Source organism: Arvicanthis niloticus, chromosome 3 (genome assembly GCF_011762505.2).
Source record: "Arvicanthis niloticus isolate mArvNil1 chromosome 3, mArvNil1.pat.X, whole genome shotgun sequence".
In the NCBI taxonomy this organism is placed as follows: domain Eukaryota; kingdom Metazoa; phylum Chordata; class Mammalia; order Rodentia; family Muridae; genus Arvicanthis; species Arvicanthis niloticus.
The window spans coordinates 34,240,077-34,254,953 of NC_047660.1; the positions used below are offsets into that span (position 1 = coordinate 34,240,077).

At 36.9% G+C, this 14,877-nt stretch overlaps 1 protein-coding gene across 1 annotated transcript in view; it reads left to right on the forward strand.

The window, feature by feature from the left end:
- Positions 1 to 14,877, forward strand: part of Diaph3 (diaphanous related formin 3) — a 475,947-nt gene that overhangs the window by 210,443 nt on the left and 250,627 nt on the right. The window contains exon 18 of the mRNA XM_076930674.1: positions 14,363 to 14,458. Within this exon, the coding sequence (XP_076786789.1) occupies positions 14,363 to 14,458 (96 nt within the window). The remainder of the gene's footprint in view (positions 1 to 14,362; positions 14,459 to 14,877) is intronic.

Genomic DNA, 14,877 nt, shown 5'->3' on the forward strand with positions numbered 1-14,877 from the left:
CATCTATAAGGAAAGAAATCATTGTGAGTGTGAAGACAGAAGTAAGTGTTGTAAATCATTGTGAGTGTGAGGACAGAAGTAAGTGTTGAAGAAAACGTCCCATTTCTTAGATTGTGAGGTGCTGAGAAGCCATTCTGAGGTCTGGAGCTGAAGAGAGTAGGCAGAGTGTGTGAGTGTGATTCACTCTGACTTCTCAGTCACTCAGTGGACAGTATCTTATGTGTTGCTCAGTGCAAACCAGTATCTTCTGTGTTGCTTGCTTGCTGAGCACTCGGGTGCATATATTTAGTAGAAATGATTTTCTTCTCTATTTCTCACTGAGCTACTCCCTAAAAACTTGATATATAACATTTTTTAAATTAGTGTAATATGTTTTTAAGTAAAGTTGCAAGAAGATTTATGTATTTTGAACCTTCTCAGTCATTTTGATGTAGCCCTTATTGCTGAAAGCATGACATGTGTACTTAGTATGTGCACCCTTTGGTATGTGCACTTACTCCTTTACAAATTATATTCTAAAATATCGAAAATCCTCTGTCTTGTTTATTACTGTCTTGTTCTTGAATTCCTTTGCAGTATTTGCACTAAGATAATCTTTCTGTTGAGTCAAGAGTATGAAGCCTGACACACATATTCTGCAGCCTTTCCAATTTCTCCTTGTTCTTTTGTCACTCTAGGTTTGAATCACCCAGTGTCTGGGAGCACATGCCTTAGAATCCATTTAAATTGTGAACTCTTCCCTCTGATCTCCTGCAAGCCTTTCCTTGGCCTCAGAGTATTCTTGTTGTCTAGGACCTCACTTTCCTGATATCCTGAATTCTTTCTTACAGTGTGTTGTCTTCAGAGTTATATAAATGAAGGGTCTGCAATTGCATTTTTTTCTACTATAAATACTTAGTTTTTACATAGTTCAACTTCATAGCTTTCAGACTGATCAAAGCTATTTTGAAAGTCTAACTTCATTGTTGAGGAATAATTTCTAATTCTTAGGTGTGTCTCTTCTTCAGGAATTTAAACACCCTTGATTCTGATATGGCTATGCTATGGGAAGATTTTCATGGAAGATGAAGATTGTTTCAGTTATTACTTTCAGAATTCTTTGTTTTCCCTGAGAGTAGAGTGATCTGTGATCACTTTATATTACACTGCATTTTCAAGAGTTTCACACTGTTTCCTTGAACTCAGTGTACTGCAAATGGCCCTCCGTTTCTGTTCATCTAGTAGATTCCTGTTCTCTCTGCATCTAGTAGATTCCTGTTCTCTCTGCTTTACTGTTCTTGTCATACTGATTTTGTGTTGTTGTTGTTTTTTAGGTGATTTTTCTGCTCTTTCATTTCCAGTTACAAGGTTTCCGAAGATCAATTATTTTTGACAAAATATAGATTTTTCTGCTCTTTCATTTCCAGTTTCAAGGTTCCAGAAACATCAATTGTTTTTGACAAAATATATATTTGGTTTTTTTTTTTTTTTTTTTTTTTTTAGCATGAAATAAGATAGTTAAAGAATATGAACAAGAGCCAGATCTAATCTGAGCTACATGAGAAGTTGAGGCAGGAAGATTCCAAGTTCAATGCCAGCTTGGGCAACTCTGCAAGACTGTCTCAAAATAAAATCTGTGAAAAGAAATATAGGAACATAGTTCAGGGTCAGAATGCTATCCCTAGCTTGTATCTCTGTTGTATGCATACACACATACTTATGTACAGACAGAAAAACATCTTCTTTGAAATACTTTAAGAATGAAAATTTTGTCATATTCCAGAGCTTCACAATTGATAAGAGTTTCTAAACATCACTGTGTCGGTCTGTGTAGTGTTTCAATTTTCTCTTTTGAATGTTAACATTTACTATCTGATCATTTCATGGAGCATTTGAACTTGAAACAGTTTTTAATTAGTTAAGGGAATTTATAGGAAGGACTGTTTCATGTTGCTGTAAAGCTTTTTCTCTATATAATATAAATGTGCAAGAGTCATGGGGCCCAACATAACTATGATCAATTGAGTTTAAAGTGAGTTCTTTTTTTTTTTCTTTTCAGATTTAAGCTACTGCATTCTCATTAATTAAAAGCTTCATTCATTACCCTTTCACTGAATAATTGCATTAATTACTTTCTCTTTTTTTCTTTTTTGTGTGTGCTCTTTGTGTAGGTTTTTTGGTGTATTTATCTATATATATTAATATATACTCCATTATCTATCTGTTGATGATTGTGTGCTATATCCACATCATATATGTATTTGTGTGCATATATGTGTTTTTGTATATGTATGTACATGTGAATGTACATGTTTATTTGTACAGTCATATACATGATTATGTCTTGTGTTGTATGCATATATTTGCATTGTATTTGTGTTCCTGTATGTATGCATGCATGCGGAGGAATGTGAATATGTCTACTTTTTACTTTAATAGCAGATTTGATGATCATGATAAAGTAAAAATTTGAGCATCGGAAACAGTCTAGAATACACTGGGAAATTAGGACTTTATTAAAGAAAACATACAATTTTAAATTTGACATTTGAAAGGATTAGGATATTGTTTATTTTTGGGTTTACCACTTAGATATATCATGCAGAGATTTTTGCTTCCTCTCCTCCTTCCTTGAAATCACTTAGTGAGAGCTACACAAATTGACCTACAACAAAATGGCGGAGATGCTTACTTGATTTTTGATGGCTCTTGGTCCTGGATGCAGCATTTGATGCTACGTGCAAAGGGCACCTCTGCTTTCCTTCCAGAATTTGCTGCTTTCTTTTTCCCAGTTGTACTGGCTTATGTAGAGCCGAGGGAAAATGCTGGGATTTTTTTTAACTGCCCTTGCTTTCAGAATGGAAGGAGATAAACGATGGGAGGACTTTACTTTTGCGTCTTAAGTAGAGTGTAATTAACTGTGGAAAGAGAAATGAAGTCACTTTTTCCTGGAATTTTCACTCTTAACTAGTTTACATGTGCTGTGTGTCTTCGATGGCAAGAGGTGGGTATTACAGAAAATAGAGATGGGACTTAGTTCTCTGCAATGTGACATGTTTTAGCATTCTTCATAAAGTTGGAGAAGAAAATCATGGGAGGGTAGTGGAGAGGTAGGGGCAAGAGAAGAATGGATTTTTTTTTTTTTTTTTTTTTTTTTTTTTTTTTTAATGCAGCATGCTCATGTCAGGACAGGAAAAGTTCTGTGGGCATGAGTGTGTAGGCATTCACCATATGCATTCTAAGGGATTTGATTTTCCTCTGGTTTGATGACTTTGTGGTCACTTAGGATTTTTTCTCTTCATTTTAAAAGCAACGTTTTGATTGTTCTTATTGCTAAGCAGGTTTTAGTATGAAGAGATTAAAGCAAACATTGAATGACTTGAAATAAAGCCTTTTAATGTTAGATGTTTTATTAAAATTTTTAATTGTGCTTAAATAGACATAAAACTTTAGTATTTGTTGCTGTATTTAATTCTGCAGTTTTATGCTATTTCCACTGTTAAATAACAATCTACAGCCTTACCCCATTCTATGCCTAGGACGTTCTTTTTCATAGGTTTGTACAGTAAACTCTCCTCTTCTCTTTTTCACCTGAAGGCCAATATTTGAACTGTGGTTTTCTCTAATAAATCGTAACATAAACTTTTCTTAGTCCTGCTGTAGCCTATCTTTTATATTATGGAGAACTATGTAGGCTTTTCTTTCTCTGCAGGAACCAAACATTTCATATGTGTGTGCACTCTTGGGAAGCACAGCATATAACATGCACAGCAGGTAGTGCAGAGTAGAAAACCCCAGGATTTTGTTCTTGTTTTCATTGGTGCCGGGTGTTGTTTGCTTGTTTGTGTGTATTGTGTTTTTTCTTTCAAAATCTGCAGCTTATGAGGACAGAAACCTAAGTATTTATAATAGGCTGTAGCAAGGAAATAGACAAAATAATGGTACTTGTTAGCTAGGATAATTGATAGCTAGGACGATCTGAAGTGCTGTCTGGAACCTTCACAGCAGAACGAAGAGTTTCACTGTGGCAGAGGCCAAGTGACTAGAAGCCCCAGGTTAGACAGTAGAGAAAAGAAACCAGAGTAAGAGGGAGGGCTACTGTCTTAGGAGGCCTAGGAACAGAGGTCCATGGAATTGCACATGATCAGTCTGCCCTTCTTTCTTACCCAGTCACATCTTTTCTGGGCAACACTGATTCATTCATAACCCTTTCCCAGCACAATGTGATAAAGACAGGCATGTGGTTACTATAGTAAGGGCAACTTCATAAAGTATCCGTCACTATTTTAGTGCAAAAACGTGTTAATGTGAAGGGATGCTGGTGTTGTCATTCCACAGCCCTGCTTACCATTCCCACACATAAAAGAACCTGCAGAGCAAAGACAACAAAACAATCATGCAAGCTTGCTGTCATTAGATATAAGTTGAGTATTGTAAGATTTGTTTCCTAATTCTGTCCATTTCATGTTCGGTGGAATTCCTTTTGTTAACATCTTAGAATAATAATACTTCTTAATTCTGTCAGGTTTGAGACAAATTGACCATTTTCATGAAGCTGTATTCTTTTTTTCCACACAGTGATACTACAGGGCTAGTGTCCATAGTATTACAGCATTAACATGTTTTTATTAGTTAATACAATTTATGGCTCCCCTTTCTATTCTCAAGTTGCTTAGCACTGTGTGTACAGACACTAATAAGCTGTCTTATTACATCCAGCATGCTGGAGATCCTGAATTGCCCACATCCTCATGCAGACTTAATCCTTCTTTGCAATTAGGAATGTGCACCAAGTTCTCGTTCTTTCTGTAATGGCTTCTTTTCTTTCAGCTGCATATTCTCTGGTGTGAGCTTTAGTATGTCATGCATTAGTGTTCAAAGGCTGCAGTGCAGATTCTTGTACAGAGACCCATTTCTGCTTTCTAGTATTATCTGAGCATACACATGAACAGGTTATGCTGCCAAAACAGCAGTTCACTGTAAAAATGCCTTTTATGAATACATACATTATTCCATGAAGCAACAACAGTGTTCTGGTGAATCATAAGGAATAGGTAGGAGAATGGCTCTTTAGGGTAGAGTGCTAAGGTACATAGTAAAATATATAAGGGTATTTTTCTGAGTTACCAACTGAACCAAGAACGATTATCTGACAAATAGATATAATTTCTATCTCAGTGGGGTTCTTAATCCTAATACTGTTTTTCTTTGTCTGTTCGACTTTACATCTATAAGATCAAAAACTGGCTTTTTATGCAACAAGCATACTTTTATATGTGCCTCATCACCACTCCTCTGAGAGTGTCCTCTCAACCCCCATATCCTTCCTCCCTTGGACATCAAGTCTCTATAGGATTAGGTGCATCCTCTTCCACTGAGGCCAGAGCAGACAGTCCTCGGCTACATATTTGCCAAGGGAATCAGCCAAACCCATGTATGCTCTTTGGTTGTGGGCTTTTCATCTGGGAGCTCCCAGGGGTCAGGGTTAGTTGTCACTGTTGTTCTTCCTATGCAGTTGCCATCCACTTCAGCTTCTTCAATCTTTCCCCTTACTCTTCCATTGGGGTCCCTGTGCTCAGTCTAATGCTTGGTTGTGAGTATCTGCATCTTTCTCAGTGGGATGATGATGGAGCCTCTCAGAGGACAGCTATGCTAGGCTCATGTCTGCATGCACAACATAGCATATGCAACACTGTAAAGGTTTTATGGCCACCCATGGATGATGGATCTCAACTTGGGATTGTCACTGGTAAGCCATCGTTCAGTCTCTGCTTTACCTTTCCCTTGCATTTCTTTTAGACAGGAACAATTTTGGGATCAAAAACTTTGAAGGTGTGATAGTGTCCCCATCCCTCCACTAGGGTCCCTGTCTAACTACTGGAGGTGGTCTCTTAAGGTTCCATCTTCCCACTGTTGGGCATTTTGGCTAAGGTCACCCACATTGAATCCTGGAAGCCTCCTCCATTCCAGGTCTCTGGGTCTTTCTAGAGGTTCCCCCACACTCTATCCCTGGCAGCTGCATATTTCTATTAATTCTCCTGGCCCTCTGAGCTGCCAACAGTTTTATGGTTAAAGTTATTTAATGTAAATTTGGGAAACACTTTGCCTTTTTTTTTTTTTTTTTTTAATTTCTTGGTTATGAGAGACTATTCAAAGGGGTCACCAGCAGTTATTGGTTCATTTTAAGTTGTGGGTGTAATAATTTTTAGATAAATAACGTTGTTCATTTCTGTGGTTGAGGTTTGCTTGTGAGAACAACTCAATTATTTTCTTGCAGGGACAAGCAAATAGGGGAAATAAACTTGGCATGGTGAGATTACACACCTGTAATCTCAGTACTCTGGGTGGTGAGGCGGGAGAATAGTGGTGAGACCTTATTTAACAAACAAATGAAACACATCCTAACCAAAATGTACACCAATGTGGGAGGAGGAAAGAGGTGGGGGAGGGACAGAAGAAGGGAGAAGAGAGACAGAAAGACACATTGAGACAGAGAGGAGAGAGAACACTAGAATGAGATACTGGTGACATTGTTTGGAGCAAGATGCTTTTCTGTGCTTTCTCAGAGGGTTATAGACGTGTTAGAGTGGTTTTAAAAAACATGTTGGCGGTCTTCAAGCTTTATTAAGTAATGAATTCCTTCTCCCTGTTTTTCCAGCACCTGTGTTTTGAGTTTTTTTTTTTTTTTTTGACATTGACTACTGAAAGAATATCATGTAATGAGGAATGTGCAGATACTTGTTACACTTTCGATGATTGCCATAGAAGAAATAATTTTTTGCATAAATTTTCATTTAGTGCTTCAACACTCTTCCTAAATAGTATATAGTTTATAGTTTAGAATTGTCAAAAACTTCTTTTGTCAGAAAAATTGGTTATGGCAGTCACATATTAATATTTGAACAGAGATATAGCCTATGTATTTTGCTCGGAATGTTTTGTGTGTAGTTAGTTGCATAGCATTTTTTTTATGTATCTAAAAATAATAAAATTTGGTTTGATGAATCAGATATGATTAAAGCAATTTATACAATTAGGGTTCTTACCACCAAATTACTTCATAGTTTGCCAAGGTTGTCTTGAAAACAAAACCAGTATGGTGTGTATGACGCATGTGTGTGTGTGTGTGCGTGCGCACGTGCACATGTGCATAGTTGTTTCTAATTACAAACCTTTCACCTTCCCCTGCAAGCTTTATATTTTATTACTGAGTTTTCCAAATCTTCTATGAAACCATGTTATTATATTACAACCACAGTAGTGTGAGTCCTTTTGTCAGCTATTTGCTAGTTTTTAATAGTACTAATTCTTAACATTGTCAACCAGATTGCAGGGCCTGAGCCCTAGCTAGTTATCTTTCACTGGAGAGAAGCTTCTTTCCATCCTGAACTGTAATTGTTTTCCAAAGCTCCTAATTCAGCTAATTGTATCCTGATGGTGATGTATTCCTCTTCCCTTTCCCAGGCTAAGTCACCTTCCTGAGCATTCCCTCTGTGAACATGTGGAGCCAGAGGATACTGCACCAAGTGATAGAGCAAGGACTGGTTGTTTTCTTTATCTAATGTGCTGGCTTCAGATCAATTTGCATTGCAGATTTCTGTCTCAGTCCTTCTTAGGTCAGTTGGGTGGTGGCACCAGTACGATCTCAGATATGGACCCAGTCAAATTCTGCATTTGACCACCTGTAAATAACCTCTGCAGCCAAGTTCCTTCATCTATAGAACAACTGGCATTCCATATTCATTTGACTGTTGTGCTTCTAAAATTCATGTTTGCCCATTCTTTATTAGCCTCTTAGAATATCTATAATAAGACAGACATTAGTGTGATATAAGCTGTTCATTGGGGCCTTGTTTCCTTCCTACCCCTCCGTCTGCTTAGAATGCTGTTAATACTGCACATGTCCCCTGTCCTAGATATATTTTTTACTCTTAGGTTTTCCGGAGTTGGGTTGCATTTGCTGTCATGTCCTAGTATTATCGAGTTGCATTTTCATCCAGTGCAGCTCTGTGCTTTCCATGGCTTTGGAGTCAGCTCTTTGTGTTCAGAAATTATGTCATTAAAAAGCAGCAGTTTTTGTAAGCATTAGCATGCAAACATTTTTTAGATTCATGCTAAATAAGCATTAGGTACATTTTCAATGTTTCAGGTTTAAAAACAGTGTAATATATATTTAGTCTGAATCAATAAAAATTATAGAAATAGAATATAATTACATAAAATATTCCATGCGATAAGAGAAAACTGTCGTTTTATGTTATTGTGCTTTTTCTAACTATCAACAAACACATTTTAACCTGTGTATTCTAGGTATTTTAATAGTGAAATAATATATGATAAAATTTATATGCAATCTATGATAAAATTTATATGGAATCTAATTCTTCAAAGGTCACATTTTAAATCAATCTGATTAGAACATAATGGAAAATGGGCCGGAATAAGATGTACAATCATGTACCATGGAACAGTAATTTTTAATGGAAAATTTAGTGTGAAAGAAAAGATTTTGAAAGGAGATTCTTCATATAATTTTGGTGCTATTTTTGAAACTTTGAACATTTAAAAAGAATAAAGTGAAGATGTAATTTAAAAAGACTTTTTCAGTTCATGACTCTTGGTGGCAGAGAAAGTTTTGTCATCTTTGCCTTAATTCTGACATAAAACCCGTATAAAATGCCACGTATGCTGTGTTAGCAGTCAGGGGCGCTTTTGAACAATATTAATCTTCTCATGGAAAAAAATGGAGTGTTACTCTACATGTCTACATGTTTAGGAAGAAAGATTAAACACAGACTTCTAATGGCAGAGTGGCTAACTCACAAGTATAGATGACTCAGAGGTCCATGTTATCCAGGACCAAAAAAAAAAAAAAATTCAGTCTTGCAGAGACAGTGTTTGTGTATGGCTGAAGATGCAGAGCTGCCCCAGGATGAGTGTTCCAGTGTGTGTTAACTGCTGGGGGCTTCACTGTGCTGTGCACTCTGATGCGTTCTTCATGTCTCTGTGCCAGGGGTGGTGCACGAAAGCAGTCTCCACCTCCTGTCACTCTTCCCACTCCTCTTCAGTACAGCGCTCTCCTCTGTAGCATCAGGGTACGAGCACGATGAGGCTGAGATGCAAAACTGGGTCACCATTGCAAGCTCTCTGTACTTCAGGGATCAGACATGGTAATGTTTCACAGAGGTATTACCTGGACACTAATGGGAATGGTGTTTTGTGTAAAATCTTTATTCCCACTAATTGACCAGTCTACTTCATTCATGCTCTTCTATAATGAATCATTCTTTTTGTTGCAGTAGTCTTTTCCCCATTCCTATAACAACATAACGAAAGCTATGTGATTTATACAAAAAGTACCTCGTTTGCTTCAGAATTCTTTAGAGTCAAGAGAGTGTCACCAGCCTCTGCCTGGCTCTTATGAGGACATTTTAGTGAACTGGCACCATGGCAGAAGTGTGTGGGAATAGATGGTTTACATGGAGAGTCAGGGAGCCAGAGAATGATGTAAAAGGGGGCCATTTGGCTCTCTGAAGCCATCTTCACATGATGGAACAGGGCTTAGAAACTTCTAATCCCTTCTGACCAACGAGTATCAGTGACCTGACAGTCACTTATTAAAAGGACTGCGTTTCTTTTATAGCACTGGGGACTTGAACCACACTAACAGCTGCATTATGGCTCTTAAGTTAATCATTTCTTGCTTGGCCATTGATAAGAAGTACATAGCTATCTGGCTGACTTTGAAAGAAAAAGAAAACTTTTCAGTTTTAAATATGTTGGATATTATTATTATTACTTCATCTTCTGTATGTCATCCCTTTGGCTAAGTAGACTTCTCTATATCATATTAACATGAACTATTTCAACCTTATGTTTTACTTCCATTGATTTCTGTGGAAAGCTCTTCTCAATCCTGTGTGTTTATTCTCAGGGTACATCCCATCCTTTGGCTCTATAGGTATGAATATGAGGAAAACTATATATTTCTTGCATTATGAGCAGTGTGATAAATTAAGAGTCTAACATCACTTTCTTCTAAGCCAAGGAAGATTAGTTTAGTCTCTGAGGGTAAACTGAAGTTGTCAAGGTTGGTAGTAAACTTTGTTTTTTGTTTGTTTGTTTGTTTTGTTGTGGGTTTTTTTTTTGTTTGTTTGTTTGTTTTGGGTTTTCGAGACACGTTTTCTCTGTATAGCCCTGGCTGTCCTGGAATTCACTCTGTAGACCAGGCTGGCCTCTAAAGTTAGAAATCTGCCTGCCTCTGCCTCCCAAGTGCTGGGATTAAAGGTGTGCACCACCACTGCCCAGCTTGTAAAGTTTATTTTTTATTGTAATACTTAGTGTACTCCAGTAAGAAGACTCTGGGAGATGAAGTCATTGATCTACTGCTTGTGATTCTTCCCTCAGTGTGGAGATGAAGGTTACTCTTATGAGGCGACAGGTGAAGCTGGAGGTTGCTCCATGCCATCCCCTACAGTTTTCACTGGGAGTTACTTATTGCTTAGGCTGTCTTCCTTTGTCTTTTTCTGGTCACTGATGAGACCAAACCTTACAAATTAGATAGAGCCTCCATTTGTCTTAGGGATTACAAAAATAAAACACAAATTCTTCCTAAGAAAGGTAGATGATTGTAATTTGGTAAAATTAAGCAAATGGGTTATGCCATTGTTAATAGATTTCATCTATCTAATTTTACACAGTATAAAATGATAAGGTATTATGTAATGGGAAGGTGACTCTGTGGTCATTTAGCATCTGGGAACCCACTACAATGGAATAACTGTTGGGAATGATACTGCATCTCCTTTCTATGTTTTCTCGTCTCCATGTTTTCATGTCCAGTTGCTTCTTAGATGTAAATGTGTGGAGGAGAAAGCACTACTTAAACCAAAAATGTTCAAAGCCGACCTTCTTCAAATCTGTATGTCATTTGCCAGCAAGTAAATTAACCATATCTTTTTTTCTCTGTACTTTGTGAATTTCTACATTTATACACAGGAATGTGTCAACCCAGAAGACATTTACTGAGCACCAGAGCTAGGACCCAGGTTTTGATTTTGGTACCAGTCATGTGCTGGTAGATGATATCTTGCTCTCTGTCTCTATATGGTGCTGAAATCTTCAGTCACTCCTCAGTACTCTGAGAATAAAGCTCAAACATCTTAGGCTGGTTTTAAAGATCTTGGATAATTAGGCTTCTCATTTATTTTTGCTGTTATTTAATTTATCTAATATCCTGTGCTCATATGATTTTTCTTCTTTGTCTTTTACCCTCTTGAATTATTCCTTCTATTTTCTCTTCTTCCCTGCTCACCGCCCTTCTCACCTGGCTTTTCTCCGTCAAGCTTTGAATTACTTACCCCATTATCTCAGGAAGGTCATATTTGTCTTGCTTGCCTTGGTTTAGTCTTCTTGTCTCCTGTGGTTCTTACTGAACTATTAATGAGTTTACCAATGTATGTTGACTGTCATTTATTTTACAGTCACTCGTAATGGACCATAAATTCTTTGATGTTGGGGGTACCTGCTTGATCTAGAATTGTATGTATATCACCTAGCCTAGTAGTTTGAAATTGGTGCTTAGTTTTCCCTATTACAACTTAAGAATTAAAATAAAGATATAATAAAATTAGCGCTGTGTTTATTCAGTATGTGTGAGTATAATTTGTATTCCCTTAGGATGAATAAAGTTTACAACAAAATACATGTTGTTTATGAAGAACAGTGTATTAACTGAATAATTATTAAAATACATTTTTAGTTCTAAATGGATATGCTAATTCAGACATAAGTATCTGTGTCTTCTTTACTCTCCTCTTCTTTCCCCTCCCCTCCCCCCATCCTCTTCCCTCCCTTCCCCTCCTCCCTTCCCCTCCTCTCTTCTCTCCGTTTCATTACATGGTTTCCTTGTGTAGCTCTGGCAGTCATGAACTCACTCCATAAACCATGCTGTCCCTGAACTGACAGAGACCCACTGGCCTCTACCTCCTGGGAGCAGGGATTAAAGGCTTGGCCCACCACAGTCTGCCCTTGGGCTCACTTCTAAACTCCATGTAAATTAAGTTTATTAGCTGCTATAACTGTGCTCTCATTCCATGTAAATGACCTGACTGACAATATACACTCTCACACCTTGTGCTGTTGCTTGCTACACCAAAACTCTTACTAGTGATATCCATCTCATGCTTAGCCTAAGAGCCATGGGAACATCCCTGAAGCAGTGTGTGTTCTGGATTTTTGGTGATAATAGTTTAGTTTTATTACTGTGTGATTTAGAATATATACATGTTAACTTTTTTGATAGAAAAATTCATTTCCTGCCATTTTGCCCTTGAAGGTCATAACTGATTTTTTGTTTTTGTTTTTTTATATTGGATATTTTATTTATTTACAATACAGATGCTATCCCTTTCCCCATTTCTGCTCCATAGAGCCCCCTATTCCATCCCCCCTCCTTCTTTATGCTTTTATACCATTTTAATTACATGCATGTATTGAGGTAAGTTCTAGGTTGAGGGCCTAGCAATATAGTAGATGTAAATAGTTAAGGAAAATGCAAGACAATAAACACAAAGAAAAAGCAAGGCATTAAAAACCCAATTCCGTGAACACTCCTGTGTTCACTGTTTCTAAGGGCTTATCAGGATGATGATATCTGAGCCTATTTCCCTGTCCTAGCCCAAAGTCATTTTCATGTCTGAAGTCTACTTCCTTGTTATAGCTTTAAATTTAGATTCCTATTTGAAATTACTTATTTGTTCTAGCCTAATGTCAATTCCAATTCTAGCCAATTCCTGTCTTTCTTGTCCTTGACCAATGTCAGATTCTTGCCAAGCAGCTCCATAGGCTTTCCGTCTCTCCCCCTTTTTATTTCATTAACAAGACTGAGCCTGTCTTAGGTCATTCTGACAAGAATGCCTTCCTTACCTGTCATGGAATATGCATTATTAAAAACAATGTACTTCTGTCTTAGGTTGGTAAGGCTCTGCAGAATTTTACCCTTCCTTGTCTTGCCAGCCTGTTAATTTAATAACTCTGTCTGGGGGTCCATTTTCATGTTTAAGCCATGTACTTGGCTGCCAACATCTTGATGGTATTGAAGACAAGCTTTAACACAATGGGCAGGAATCAAAGTATTCCCAGGACAAAAAGGGTTAACATGATTAAGCTAGATATGCTATTCTTGAAGCTTGACCAAAGGAGAAATATTGACTTGAAATATGCTATTCTTGAAGCTTGACCAAAGGAGAAATATTGACTTCAGGTCATGGATAATTTATCTGTAGTATCTTCCGCATCAATACTCACAGAGCAGCATTCTTGAAATTCATAAGCTCACTATGTAATGTTAAAACTTCCAGAGAGGTGTTAGAAATGTTCCAAATACACTGCAAGTGCATTAAACTTCTTCCTAATTATAATGACTACCACTGTAAATTTTAGTACTAACATGAATCCAATGGCATTTGCCTTGACACTCAAGATGGCTCTTTCCCCTTAAACCTCCTTCTAGTAATTTGAATAGGATGAAGAGCATCAATTTATTCTTCCAAATGCCTATCTAAATCCTCTTGTATATTCAAAACATTAGTAACATGGTTTGATAAATGATTAACAAAAGTAGCTATCTTACCTTCTTGTGTCATAGCAATTGCAGAAGTGTGCTAGCAATTAATGTAATTAAAGCTGTAATACCAGCAGTAATCAAGCCCACTACCTACTTGTTTCTGTATAAAGCCTGCCTTATTTCTTCCAGTACTTGCAAGTTATTTTTAGAATACCAATGTTCTGTGATTCTCAGGGCACTAAAACTGACATGCCGATTTCAAAACGTTTGGATTCCAAAACACAAACACAATTAGGTGGTGTACCATCAATGCAACTTACATTAAATAATATAAGAAGAAACAAAGTATTTTTAAGTTGACAATTAAAAATGCCTTAACACTTGTGCTAACACCTGTTGGAAATCCAGATCCTACCCCAAATTTATTTCTTGCCAACATATCATCATAGAGAACTGCAGCTAATTTCCATATATGTCTCTGAAAATGTCCAGAACCAGACTTCCAAATGAAGACTATTATTTCCAATATTGGATTGATTTCTAGACCAGTCCATGATTGAGTCTGAATAAGTGGTCACATTTAATAACAATGCAAGAGGTATTATAACTTTTCTTTTTGATTCTCTGTTCCACAAGGTCTAAGAACTTGAGGCAAGGAAGCCAGGACAAAGAATGATCCTACCTGTGAACTTGCTAGTGCCCTGACAATGGTGACTGGGAAGCTAAATTGGACATAAGTTTCCAACCCACCATTGCTTACCTATACTCCTGCTGGTCATACTGATTCTAACATAAATTTTTTTTTTTGTTTTACAGAGAAAAGGAATACAAATGATTTTGATGAGAAGAAAGTTATTAAGAAGAGAATGAAAGAACTTAAATTTCTAGATCCTAAAATTGCTCAGAACCTTTGTACGTATATCACATATGAGTATCATTTTGAGGTATCAATGTACTGAGCATCGTTTCTTGAAATCCGCTCATTTTGTGTCTTGTTTTCAATTGTTTTAATTTTTTAGTTTGAAAATCAAATGCAAATATGTCTACTTCATACAAATTATGTGATTAAAATCTTGAAAAGATTAATATGTACTAGACAATAAAAATATTTAAGATAAAATTCTGCTTCCTACAAGTGACAAAGGAACTGCTCAAGTTTTTTTTAGGTATTAAAGTCATGAATTCAGGTGATGATATCACACTTTTATTCTTCTTAATAACTATTATTTGTGACACTTGATCATGCAGGATAGCAGTTAGAATACTAATGGAAATATGGATGAGGAGTAAGATGAAATCCATTATTCCACCTGAGTAGCTCAAAGCCTTTT